Source organism: Neoarius graeffei, chromosome 4, assembly GCF_027579695.1.
Source record: "Neoarius graeffei isolate fNeoGra1 chromosome 4, fNeoGra1.pri, whole genome shotgun sequence".
Taxonomy (NCBI): Eukaryota; Metazoa; Chordata; class Actinopteri; order Siluriformes; family Ariidae; genus Neoarius; species Neoarius graeffei.
In genome coordinates, this window is record NC_083572.1 from 39,456,269 (window position 1) to 39,470,316 (window position 14,048).

General features: G+C 40.0%; 1 protein-coding gene across 2 annotated transcripts; it reads left to right on the plus strand.

The window, feature by feature from the left end:
• Positions 1-1,560: 1,560 nt before the first annotated feature.
• On the plus strand, positions 1,561-12,867 carry mitfa (melanocyte inducing transcription factor a). Of its 2 annotated transcripts, XM_060918212.1 has the most exons (9): positions 1,561-1,771; positions 1,954-2,166; positions 3,387-3,482; positions 3,573-3,690; positions 7,214-7,294; positions 7,683-7,739; positions 11,643-11,718; positions 11,902-12,049; positions 12,311-12,867. In XM_060918212.1, exons 1-9 carry the CDS (start codon positions 1,739-1,741, stop codon positions 12,722-12,724), a joined length of 1,236 nt encoding a protein of 411 aa, XP_060774195.1. In that variant the 5' UTR covers positions 1,561-1,738; the 3' UTR covers positions 12,725-12,867. The 2 variants fall into 2 exon arrangements, with proteins under 2 accessions (XP_060774195.1, XP_060774196.1); XM_060918213.1 differs by lacking the exons at positions 11,643-11,718; positions 11,902-12,049; positions 12,311-12,867 and adding an exon at positions 10,545-10,688.
• The last annotated feature ends 1,181 nt before the right edge of the window (positions 12,868-14,048 follow it).

The following is a 14,048-nucleotide window of genomic DNA, read 5'->3' on the forward strand; positions in this document are numbered from 1 at the left end:
TGGCTAAGTGGTGTTAGTCATCACTGAGTTAATGACTGTGTACTGTGTGAGTTACATTTACTAAATAAGACTGTAGCCTTCCAAAATATTTTTCCAGCAATATTCTAAAACATCTGCTGTAACAACAGCTTGGTCACAGTGGAAACATGGAAACTAAAAATAGTGCATCAGTGTTAAGGAATGGAAGGTTTACAAGTATTTTGTAGACAACTAGGTAGACCGAACATTAATAGGAACCAGAGTTCCTAGAATCACAATGTCCTGCTAACCTAAACTAGCTGGGATCAACCGCAAAATCTTTTTCAAGTTATCACCAAAATGACAGAAATCAAGTCATCACCAGCCTATAATTCAGATAATCATGCCAGTAAATCAGGTAAATCAGGACTTTAGTGTTGACCTCATTCTCACAACGTGCTGGAAGACAACATGCCTTTTGCTCAGGGCTCTAACAGCAAGGACGTCTGAATTGCTTCTCTGTTAGGCCAAGGAACAACAGGTTAGCCTTGTTAAAAAAACCAAATGATATTTGCAATACGTAGAGAGAGAAAGAGGTGAGGGGAAGGGGACAAAATATTTTTTAAAGAATTGCTCAGAGGAATGTTTCATTTTCAGTATTCTCTCTTGATATTACAATACAGTTGAAATCACGCATCGGTTATGCAAATCATTTTCAGGTTGAGACAGGAGAAAAAAACCCAAAGGGCAATTCTTCGACACAGGTGTGAAGTTAGAGTTGATGCGCGTTCCTGACTTAATTACATTTTTATTGGCCTGCATCAAGATTTATGTTTAGACATGTTTCCACACGCAAACACATACACACAACCAAGCTTGTAGTCACACACATTCTCATGCACATAAAGACAGAAACACACAACATTCCACTCAAGTACTGTTATAACAATACTGTTATGAAATAAACTACTTGACTGAAGAACTTGGGTAAATAAAGCCATTTTAATTAAAAAAAAAAATAATTCTCATAAAAAGCTACTTTGGCATTTGGCATGTCAACATCAAGTGTCTTGTTATTCTGAGAAATAGGGAATTAAAATCTATGACAGTTCACTTAAATTATGCACTACTTTGCTGGTTTATATGCAGTGATGATGTTTGTATCATGAAGTAAAGGATAATTGAACATTTTAGTGTTAAAGATTCCTCCAATATAGAAAATAAAAAGCTCAGGACAGTAAGACAGCAAGAATACATGCAATCCACTTGAAATATATGCCAAAAACATTCTCTGACTTCTGGGTGCTCGTGTGTGTGTGTGTGTGAGATATAGTTATCTCTCTCCAGCATTGAGAATTTATTCTGCCTTTATACTAGAGCAACAGTAGCATTAATTGTTTCTGGGATGTTTAGAACAAATAATGTTTTATGCAAGCAGAGTGGAACTAAAGATGAAACAGTAGTTTGCCCTAAGCCAATTTCAGTTTAGAGATGAGCAAATCAGTTAAAAAGAGTCTTTTGTGAAATGAGAATAGTGACGTCAAATGAGCTCTATAAAAGCATAAAGTCATCATTTATGGGGGACAACTCAGTAAAAGGCAAACAAATTTTCTTCCCCTCTCTTGCATATTTTCGTCGTTGTTGTGTCTTTGGCATTGAGTGCAGCTGCTCCCGAAGCTCGACTGCTCCCGTGTTCTTTAATTTGGTCACTATAACCTGGCTGAGCTCACAAACTGACTACTTATTGAGGTCTCTGTTTTGATTTGTTGAGCATAATAATATGTTGGACATGCTCGAGTACAGTCATTACCAGGTGAGACACTTGACCTTATATTTGAGTTCATTTGGAGCATTTGATCCAGGACCTTGTTGTTTAGACTTCTGTCTTGGTTATCATTCAATTTCTGGAATAAGTCTCAGAATATGTTATTCAGATGAAAGATGTGTAGAAGTTCTGTTGCATGATGGGCATTTAGATTTTTCTCCTTCCTGCAGGTGCAGACTCATTTGGAGAGTCCCAATAAATACCACCTCCAGCAGAGTCCAAGGCAGCAGGTGAAGCACTATCTGCCTAGCACACTTGGGGCTAAGCTCAGCCCTCCATTAAACAGCCAGCATCCGGAGCACGGCATGCCCCCCGGCCCCGGAGCCAGCGCCCCCAACAGCCCTATGGCCCTGCTCACCCTCAGTAACAACTGCGAGAAAGAGGTAACTTACCATACTGTTTTAGACTTTTACAAAAACCCATTTGTTTTGTCATAAAACTAACACACATTATGACACAAATTTGTTGAATACTTACTCATGATTGGTCAATTACAGCATAGTATGTTCTATTTTCTTTGTATAACAGACCGTTCCTATGGACCACAAACATTAAAATTATTTTTAAATCAATATTTTATGTCATATTACTGATTTATTTAGCAAGCCATGTAATAAGCCAAATAATATACAGCAAGCAGGTCAATATTGCAAAACAAACCCCTTAATGGTGATTCAAGACCCCTCTGTTTCATCCTGCATCACCCTGTCAGGGTTTATTTTACAATATTGACCTTCTTGCTAGGGGCGGCACGGTGGTGTAGTGGTTAGCGCTGTCACCTCATAGTAAGAAGGTCTGGGTTCGGGCCCCGTGGCTGGCGAGGGCCTTTCTGCGTGAAGTTTGCATGTTGTCCGTGTGGGTTTGCTCTGGTTTCCCCCACAGTCCAAAGACATGCAGGTTAGGTTAACTGGTGACTCTAAATTGACCGTAGGTGTGAATGGTTGTCTGTGTCTATGTGGATGACCTGGTGACTTGTCCAGGGTGTACCCCATCTTTCACCTGTAGTCAGCTGGGATAGGCTCCTACGACCCTGTAGAACAGGATAAAGCAGCTACAGATGATGAGATGAGACCTTCTTGCTGTACATTATCCCTTACTTTATCATATTTACAGTATACTGCAGAAATTGTTTCTTTCATTTTGACCTGAGATCAACATGCTAAACTAAAAAGTTTAGAAGTTAGTGGTGTATGTAAATATATATATGGCGACTTGTCCAGGGTGTACCCCGCCTCTCACCCATAGTCAGCTGGGATAGGCTCCAGCTTGCCTGCGACCCTGTAGAACAGGATAAGTGGCTACAGATAATGGATGTCACATGATCTACATTTCTTTTGCCCTTATTTTTGTTTTGCTTTTATTGTGAATAATAAAGAAGATAAACTGAGAAAAATAAACTGGATGAGTTTAGTGCTAAAAATGAAAAAGGATGGTCTGAGATTTGGATTCTGTAGTGCATTCAGTTCTTGTGAACTCTAGATCATTATCATTCATCTGCATAGATTATGAAAATGCTACAAATGCATATTCAGGTGTGGCTTATGGTTTATAAAGTGTCATTCATATACAATATTTTTGCTTATATGTTCTGCTGCGGCTCTAGATGGATGACGTAATTGAAGACATTATCAGTTTGGAGTCAAGTTATAATGATGACATCCTTGGATTAATGGATGCAGGACTTCAAATACCAAATACGGTAAACTAAGGCAGGAATATGATACTGATCATTTGTTTAACATTTCCCTGTCTCTGTGTATATTTATTTGAATGTTCGACTCCCTTCTAGATCCCAGTATCTGCAAATCTCCTGGACATCTATAATAATCATGCACTTCCTCCAGCTGGAGTCGCCATTGGGAATTCATGCCCGTCTAGTTTACCCAACGTGAAAAGGGAATTCTCAGGTATATCAGCATCTATTATGTTTTGAATAAGTCTGCCTAGAGTACCCATTAAAGCTATTTCAGCATAGTTCTTCATAAATCTCTTATATGTCAAAATTGGACTCATAAACCTCCCATATCAGTATATTAAATGGGAACTGATAAAGTTTGTGGGTCAAAAAAGTATTTAGTCAGCCACCAATTGTGCAAGTTCTCCCACTTAAAAACATGAGAGAGGCCTGTAATTTTCATCATAGGTACACTTCAACTATGAGAGACAGAATGGGGGGGAAAGAATCCAGGAAATCACATTGTAGGATTTTTAATGAATTAATTGGTAAATTCCTCTGTAAAATAAGTATTTGGTCACCGACAAACAAGCAAGATTTCTGGCTCTCACAGATCTGTAACTTCTTCTTTAAGAGGCTCCTCTGTCCTCCACTCGTTACCTGTATTAATGGCACCTGTTTGAACTCGTTATCAGTATAAAAGACACCTGTCCACAACCTCAAACAGTCACACTCCAAACTCCACTATGGCCAAGACCAAAGAGCTGTCAAAGGACACCAGAAACAAAATTGTAGACCTGCACCAGGCTGGGGAGAGTGAATCTGCAATAGGTAAGCAGCTTGGTGTGAAGAAATCAACTGTGGGAGCAATTATTAGAAAATGAAAGACATACAAGACCACTGATAATCTCCCTTGATCTGGGGCTCCATGCAAGATCTCACCCCGTGGGGTCAAAATGATCACAAGAACGGTGAGCAAAAATCCCAGAACCACACGGGGGGACCTAGTGAATGACCTGCAAAGAGCTGGGACCAAAGTAACAAAGGCTACCATCAGTAACACACTACACTGCCAGGGACTCAAATCCTGCAGTGCCAGACGTGTCTCCCTGCTTAAGCCAGTACATGTCTAGGCCCGTCTGAAGTTTGCTAAAGAGCATTTGGATGATCCAGAAGAGGATTGGGAGAATGTCATATGGTCAGATGAAACCAAAATAGAACTTTTTGGTAAAAACTCAACTTGTCGTGTTTGGAGGAGAAAGAATGCTGAGTTGCATCCAAAGAACACCATACCTACTGTGAAGCATGGGGGTGGAAACATCATGCTTTGGGGCTGTTTTTCTGCAAAGGGACCAGGACGACTGATCCGTGTAAAGGAAATAATGAATGGGGCCATGTATCGTGAGATTGAGTGAAAACCTCCTTCCATCAGCAAGGGCATTGAAGATGAAACGTGGCTGGGTCTTTCAGCATGACAATGATCCCAAACACACCACCCAGGCAACAAAGGAGTGGCTTCGTAAGAAGCATTTCAAGGTCCTGGAGTGGCCTAGCCAGTCTCCAGATCTCAACCCCATAGAAAATCTTTGGAGGGAGTTGAAAGTCCATGTTGCCCAGCGACAGCCCCAAAACATCACTGCTCTAGAGGAGATCTGCATGGAGGAATGGGCCAAAATACCAGCAACAGTGTGTGAAAACCTTGTGAAGACTTACAGAAAACGTTTGACCTCTGTCATTGCCAACAAAGGGTATATAACAAAGTATTGAGATGAACTTTTGTTATTGATCAAATACTTATTTTCCACCATAATTTGCAAATAAATTCTTTAAAAATCAGACAATGTGATTTTCTGGATTTTTTTTCTCATTTTGTCTCTCATAGTTGAGGTATACCTATGATGAAAATTACAGGCCTCTCATCTTTTTAAGTGGGAGAACTTGCACAATTGGTGACTGACTAAAAACTTTTTTGCCCCACCGTGTGTGTGTGTGTGTGTGTGTGTGTGTGTGTGTGTATATATATATATATATATATATATATATATATATATATACACATACATATACACACACACAACCCCGATTCCAAAAAAGTTGGGACAAAGTACAAATTGTAAATAAAAACAGAATGCAATAATTTACAAATCTCAAAAACTGATATTGCATACACAATAGAACATAGACAACATATCAAATGTCGAAAGTGAGACATTTTGAAATTTCATGCCAAATATTGGCTCATTTGAAATTTCATGACAGCAACACATCTCAAAAAAGTTGGGACAGGGGCAATAAGAGGCTGGCAAAGTTAAAGGTACAAAAAAGGAACAGCTGGAGGACCAAATTGCAACTCATTAGGTCAGTTGGCAATAGGTCATTAACATGACTGGGTATAAAAAGAGCATCTTGGAGTGGCAGTGGCTCTCAGAAGTAAAGATGGGAAGAGGATCACCAATCCCCCTAATTCTGTGCCGACAAATAGTGGAGCAATATCAGAAAGGAGTTTGACTGTGTAAAATTGCAAAGAGTTTGAACATATCATCATCTACAGTGCATAATATCATCAAAAGATTCAGAGAATCTGGAAGAATCTCTGTGCGTAAGGGTCAAGGCTGGAAAACCATACTGGGTGCCCGTGATCTTCGGGCCCTTAGACGGCACTGCATCACATACAGGCATGCTTCTGTATTGGAAATCACAAAATGGGCTCAGGAATATTTCCAGAGAACATTATCTGTGAACACAATTCACCGTGCCATCCGCCATTGCCAGCTAAAACTCTATAGTTCAAAGAAGAAGCCGTATCTAAACATGATCCAGAAGCTCAGACGTCGTCTCTGGGCCAAGGCTCATTTAAAATGGATTGTGGCAAAGTGGAAAACTGTTCTGTGGTCAGACAAATCAAAATTTGAAGTTCTTTATGGAAATCAGGGACGCCGTGTCATTCAGATTAAAGAGGAGAAGGACGACCCAAGTTGTTATCAGTGCTCAGTTCAGAAGCCTGCATCTCTGATGGTATGGGGTTGCATTAGTGCATGTGGCAGCTTACACATCTGGAAAGACACCATCGATGCTGAAAGGTATATCCAGGTTCTAGAGCAACATATGCTCCCATCCAGACGACGTCTCTTTCAGGGAAGACCTTGCATTTTCCAACATGACAATGCCAAACCACATACTGCATAAATTACAGCACCATGGCTGCGTAGAAGAAGGGTCCGGGTACTGAACTGGCCAGCCTGCAGTCCAGATCTTTCACCCATAGAAAACATTTGGCACGCCATAAAACAGAAGATACGACAAAAAAGACCTAAGACAGTTGAGCAACTAGAATCCTACATTAGACAAGAATGGGTTAACATTCCTATCCCTAAACTTGAGCAACTTGTCTCCTCAGTCCCCAGATGTTTACAGACTGTTGTAAAGAGAAAAGGGGATGTCTCACAGTGGTAAACATGGCCTTGTCCCAACTTTTTTGAGATGTGTTGTTGTCATGAAATTTAAAATCACCTAATTTTTCTCTTTAAATGATACATTTTCTCAGTTTAAACATTTGATATGTCATCTATGTTCTATTCTGAATAAAATATGGAATTTTGAAACTTCCACATCATTGCATTCCGTTTTTATTTACAATTTGTACTTTGTCCCAACTTTTTTGGAATCGGCGTTGTATAATCTATCCGCATTGTGTGCAATTTTAAGTGCGCAGTTGCAACAATAAATAAAATCTATATTGTACCAAATTACTCCAGCTCCTGACATGATGCACGTGGACCAACCTGGACCATGTGGCAAGTTTGACTCTTATCAGAGGCCTGAAGGCCTTCCAGTAGGTATGTTTCCTCTGCTTGGCAAACACATATATGAGTCTTAGATTAGAGTTAAGTACATGATGTGTTTTCGCACTGGTTCCTATACTGCATCGAGCAAAAGAAAACACATTTTAATCTGTGTGTTGTGCATGTCAAATGCATTTTCACTTTGTTCATTTAATTAATTCAATGAATTAAATCGTGATTGGTGAAAAATTGCACACAATTTGGAGGCCTGATTATGAAAACATACACTGATAAACATGTCAGATAAGTGTTCCAAATTGTAAATTGTACCGTACATGATATTATATATTATTTTTATTATGAAGAAATATCAGGGTTTTTTCACACATTTTTCATGTTTATTTATGTTAACTGGACTTGAAATATTAATTATTTTTTTTAGAAGCAGAAGTCAGAGCTTTGGCAAAAGAGAGACAGAAGAAGGACAACCACAACCTCAGTAAGAATAATTCTTACTGTACATCAGTCAGACACAATTTGCTTCATGTACTGTTGTTCAGAGGTGGACAAAGTACCCAACTTCATTACTTAAGTCAAAGTACAGATCCCGCTGGTCAAATGTTACTCCGATAGAAGTGAAAGTTGTTCAGTCTAATTTTTACTTACATTAAAGTACTGAAGTACTTGCTTTTAAAGCAAGTACGCAAAACCTTTATTTTTAAATACATTTCTGAGTGGATAGTATCTCCATCCTTGACTCTTGTATGCTGCATAAATGAGAATAAAAAATATATATTTTTGAGAGTTAAAATCGGCCCCGTTGAGTCAGCCAGCCCTGAGTGAGTGATGTCACAGTGGGAACCAGTTTTAAGGCCAAGACCTTTGACAGCTATAGACCAAAGTCATATAAATAAAAATTTATGGTGAAAGTAAGAAATACCGTTCCCGACTTGCTCAACTAAGACTGATTTGACTTCATTGATTATGGGTTGATTCTCATTAAAACAGGATAGGTGTTCTAACTTATGCAACATACAGTGCTGAGCGTAAATGAGTGCACCCCCTTTGAAAAGTAACATTTTAAACAATATCTCAATGAACACAAACAATTTCCAAAATGTTGACAAGACCAAGTTTAATATAACATCTGTTTAACTTATAACGGGAAAGTAAGGTTAATAATATAAACTTAGATTACACATTTTCCAGTTTTACTCAAATTAGGGTGGTGCAAAAATGAGTACACCCCACAACAAAAACTACTACATCTATGTAGTACTTTGTATGGCCTCCATGATTTTTAATGACAGCACCAAGTCTTCTAGGCATGGAATGAACAAGTTGGCAACATTTTGCAACATCAATCTTTTTCCATTCTTCAACAACGACCTCTTTTAGTGACTGGATGCTGGATGGAAATTGTTTGTGTTCATTGAGATATTGTTTAAAATGTTACTTTTCAAAGGGGGTGTACTCATTTACGCTGAGCACTGTATATGTACATGCATGCATTTTCACTGATAAAACGTAAAAGGCTAATTAAATAACCAGATGAACTGAGACAATCACATTCTGAAGCAAATTAAATATATCTTATACCGCTAACTTAAACACACAATACAAGTTACATGTATTAATCTAAATGCAGGTAAACAACGTGTTGTTTTTGTTGTTTTTTTATCCAAATGAGAGTTGGAGCTTACCCGTCTGTGTTCTCGCTTCTTGAAGGCTGACCTTGTGGCCGATTGTTTTGAAACAATCTGACTTTCAGTTGTTTGTTCAGTTCTCTGTTCATTCACTTCTTCCACTTAAGGGTGAGATGGCAGCAATATCCAGTTTTGAAATAAGATGGCTGCTACACTCATTCTCTATTTTGTCCATGCGGAGTACTCCACCATTACTGCTCAGCTCAGGCAATTACTAAAACCCGGGACAGAACGGGACGTCACCGGTTTTAGCAACAACCGCAGGGAGGTCACTGCCTGAGCGATATGTCACGTCCCGTTCCATCCCGGGTTTTAGCAACAACCTTCGGCTCACTCTGGGAGGACTGGTGCAACTGAACTTTGCTTTTTAAAAAAATAAATAAACAAAATAAATACTTTCCTTTTCTTGTAGTTTTCTTTTTCTTTAATTGTTGGTACTGCACCCTCTTTCAATACGGGCTTATAGCCAACGCTCCTCAACAGATCAGAGGTCTCGTACAAGTCTTCAGTAAAATATGCAGAGCACAGGAGAGACCACTTCGTAGGCGCCCAATGTGCCCGTGAACTTCTCGCAAAATGCGTCCAAATCTTTGCAGTTTGAACATTCTTGGGCCATGAATGCAACATAAATCCACTTCCTGTCATGTTGCTGGCGGGTGCAGCAACACATCTACGTGGCATGGCGATAAATTAGCTCAAATGGAGGTTCGGAGTTGCAGTCAGCGCTGTGTTTTAGTATAGCGGAAATGGCAATGAGACCGATAGATTTCCTGCTGTGATGTTACGGACGTCAAGGTCATTCACTCAGATCGCTACCTATATGAATCACTTTAATCGTAAAAATTACTATATTAGATTTATTGTTAACGCTTAAAACTATTCCTCTGCCATTCTTGAGGTCTCAAGGCATTTATAAACGAAAGTGAGGCCATGGCTCTGCGTATATGCTTTAAGTATTAAAAGTACATTTTCTGTCAATGCATTGTTGTATTATTGCCACAACGCTTACAAAACCTAATGCCGTTACCAAAGACAGAAATGTGAATTCACAAAATGAACGCATGCTGTGCCATCATGGTGGTTTAATGTTAAGCTAGCTAGTCAGTGACGCTCCACCTGATGCTACCAAACTCTTTTCAAACTCGAAATCATATTGGGTAGCTAACACTACTGGAAAAGAAAGATTTCTACATTCTGTTTATTTGGCAAGATTATGCTAAAACGTATTTCTGAAAGGACTTCAGATAAGTTAATGTTATTCATGTTAGCGTAACTCCGTTTTTACATGCTAACTAACAATGTCCAAGTTAACTAGCTATGTGTTAATGTTAGCCGTGGACAAGGCTACAGCAACTTGGCGGGCAAAACCATAGAAAGTCATGTGACTAACCAGACTGCATACCCATAGCTATTGCAACGTTACTGCTAGCTCTAAAAGCACAGACAACTTTGTTGCAAGCTTTCTCTTGGAATAAAACGTTTATATACCTCAATATGTTTCCGCAAGTTGGATGGCGAGTTTTTGTAGGCCGTGATGTCATTTGTTTTTGGCAAACAAAGCAAACATTTAAAACGAAATTACTCTTTATTCCTTTCAGAAAACTGAAACATGGGTTCATGGGCCATGGGTGCGTGCATTCCCCAGAAGAACCGCCTCCTTCCATTCTGCCATCAACTGAGCATGTTCAAATAATGCTGCTGAGAAATCATTGAACTTGATTTTATACAGTCTATGGACATGACGTGACCCTAGTGATTACTTATCGGCTGTCTCAGTGTCACCTGCAAAAAAACCAATCACATTTTAGAAAATAAAAGAAAAAAACATCCACTTTCAAAGCTGCTTCATCGTAACAAATAATGAGGATCTTGATAGAAATGTACTGGAGTGAAAAGTACGATGTTTGTCTTTCAAATGGAGTGAAGTTAAAGTCATAAGTTTCAAAAAAAAATTAATACTCAAGCAAAGTGCAGATACTCAAGTAAATGTACTTTGTTACTGTCCATCTCTGCTGTTGTTGTCATGGTCAGTGGTGGCACAGTGGTGTAGTGGTTAGCATGGTCACCTCACAGCAAGAAGCTTCTGGGGTCGAACCCAGCGGCTGGCGAGGGCCTTTCTGTGTGGAGTTTGCATGTTCTCCCTGTGTCTGCGTGAGTTTCCTCCAGGTGCTCCGTTTTCCCCCACAGTCCAAAGACATGCAGGTTAGGTTAACTGGTGACTCTAAATTGACCGTAGGTGTGAATGTGAGTGTGAATGGTTGTCTGTGTCTATGTGTCAGCCCTGCGATGACCTGGCGACTTGTCCAGGGTGTACCCCGCCTCTCGCCCATAGTCAGCTGGGATAGGCTCCAGCTTGCCTGCGACCCTGTAGAAGGATAAAGCGGCTAGAGATAATGAGATGAGATGAGATGAGATGAGTCCAAAGACATGCAGTTAAGTTAACGTGGGGCGGCCTTGGGCTGAAGTGCCCTTGAGCAAGGTACCGAACCCCTGACTGCTCCCCGGCCGCTCTAGTGTGGTTGCCCACTGCTCTGGGTGTGTGTGCGCATGTGTTCACTGCTTCAGATGGGTTAAATGCAGAGGATGAATTTCACTGTGCTTGATGTGTGCATGTGACGAATAAAGGTTTCTTCTTCTAAGAGTGTCTTCTATACTCGCTGTCTAAAAAACATGCTTCTTTCTTCTTCTCTTCCTAGTTGAACGAAGACGGCGCTTTAACATAAATGACAGAATTAAAGAACTTGGGACGTTAATTCCCAAATCCAATGATCCGTAAGTCAAACAGCTAGCCATAACTGCCAACGTTAAAAATCATATTAAGGCGATTTAAAAGTAACCCAAAATGATCTCTCTTTGTGAATATAATTAAAAGTAAACATTTAAGCTGAATCTTCATTTTAGTTGATGGAGGAATGGGTTATGGGCTTCCTTATGGGTTTGCTATGGGTTTTACAGAGACATGAGGTGGAATAAAGGAACTATTCTGAAGGCCTCAGTTGACTACATCCGGAAGCTACAGAGAGAGCAGCAGAGAGCAAAAGAGCTAGAGAGCAGGCAGAAGAGACTGGAGCACACCAATAGACACCTCCTTCTTCGCATTCAGGTACGCAAAATGAATTATTCATTTCCAAAAATGAGGTTTTATTCTATCATGCATAACTAAAGCTTGGAAGCAATAACTTCAAAAAGTGTTACACGTCAGTGATGGATGAAGCAGAAATTCGAACATATATTGAAATATATAATATGTAGTAGAAGTATATAATATATACTTTACCCTTGGACAGCTCGTTTTCTGATTTGTATTTTGTGTAAAATGAGAATTCAGGTTTCGAGTAATGATGTATGTGTGTTTATGGGTAAGGAGCTGGAGATGCAGGCTCGTGCTCATGGCCTGGCTATAGGAGGCTCCTCGGCGCTTTGCTCCACTGAGTTAGTGGCCTGCGCCATCAAGGAAGAACCAGTAAGCTACACAAGCTGTTCATCTGAGCTGTACACTCGTCCACACCTCTCCAGCCCAGATCATTCTCGGCCTACCACTCTAGACCTCAACAATGGCACCATTAGCTACAATGACAGCACCATAGAGGAGGCAGGTGCAGGGCTTTATGCAAGACACAAAGAACCTACAACCAAGCTCAATGATATGTTTCTGGAGAACACACTGTCACCAGTGGGCACCAGTAACCTGCTGCTCTCCTCAGGTTCCCCCACCCACTCCAATGACAGCAGCAGACAAAGCAGCACGAGCACAGAGGAGCAGGACAAGGGCTGTTAGCACCGCTAATGAACTTTTAATAACTCTTTACAACCGTTATTGTTTTTGCTGTTGGTTTGATTATACTGGCAATACTGTGGTCTATACGCCATACATAGAGTATTGTCTAAATTTGGATTGCAAATATGTCCAGGATTCTTGATTACAGAGGTAGTTTATTTAAAGATGTTTCTGTGGACACCTAAAGATATGCAAGGATTTGGACTTTTGGGATCTTTTGAAATACTGTTTGTTATTTAAATTTTTTGTTGTTGTTAATAATGTTACATCTAGTGTTTTTCTCACAAGTATGATTTGACCCATGATTCCTATGATTATATACACCGGTCAGCCATAACATTATGACCACTGACAGGCGAAATGAATAACATTGATGATCTCATTACAATGGCACCTGTCAATGGGTGGAGTATATTAGGCAGCAAGAGAACAGAACTTCAGTTCTTGAAGTTGATGTATTGGAAGCAGGAAAAATGGGCAAGTGTACGGATCTGAGTGACTTTGACAAGGGCCACATTGTGATGGCTAGATGACTAGGTCTGAGCATCTCCAAAATGTCACATTTCGTGGGGTGTTCCTGGTGTGCAGTGGTTAGTACCTAGCAAAAGTGGTCCAAGGAAGGACAACCGGTGAACTGGTGACAGGGTCATGGGTGGCCAAAGCTTATTTACTCGCATGGGGCACAAAGGCTAGCCCAGATGGTCCAATCCCACAGAAGAGCTACTGTAGCACAAACTGCTGAAAGAGTTATTGCTGACACCTTTCTGTTTTAGCCAGGGTTAACTTTTTCAGCAGTCTGTGTTACAGTAGGTCTTCTGTGGGATTGGACCATATGGGCTAGCCTTCGTGCCCCATATGAATCGGTGATCCTTTGACACCCATGACCCTGTCGCTGGTTCACCTGCTTCCATCACATCAACTTCAAGAACTGACTGTTCTCTTGCTGCCTAATATATCCCACCCCTTGACAGGTGCCACTGTAATGAGATAATCAATGTTATTCACTTCAGCTTTCAGTGGTTTTAATGTTATGGCTGGTCGGTGTATATGTACAGTACCAGTCAAAAGTTTGGACACACCTACTCATTCATAGTCAAAATACAGTAAAACCTATTTTCTACATTGTAGAACAAAGAATAAGATAATTGGCCTTATCTTAACCAGCTTCATGAGGGAGTCACCTGGAATGCTTTTCAATTAACAGGTTTGCCTCGTCAAAAGTTAATTAGTGCAATTTCTTGCCTTCTTAATGCATTTTAGATCAAACAGTAAATAGTAAATAATAAAAATACAGTAAATAGCCCGATTCCACAACTGTAGTAAT

Coding starts and splice junctions, on each gene's coding strand:
- mitfa (XM_060918212.1), top strand. CDS start 1,739: ATGTTGGACATGCTCGAGTACAGTCATTACCAG. Junction 3,483..3,572: donor GACTTCAAATACCAAATACG/GTAAACTAAGGC, acceptor ACTCCCTTCTAG/ATCCCAGTATCTGCAAATCT. Junction 11,719..11,901: donor ATTCCCAAATCCAATGATCC/GTAAGTCAAACA, acceptor TGGGTTTTACAG/AGACATGAGGTGGAATAAAG.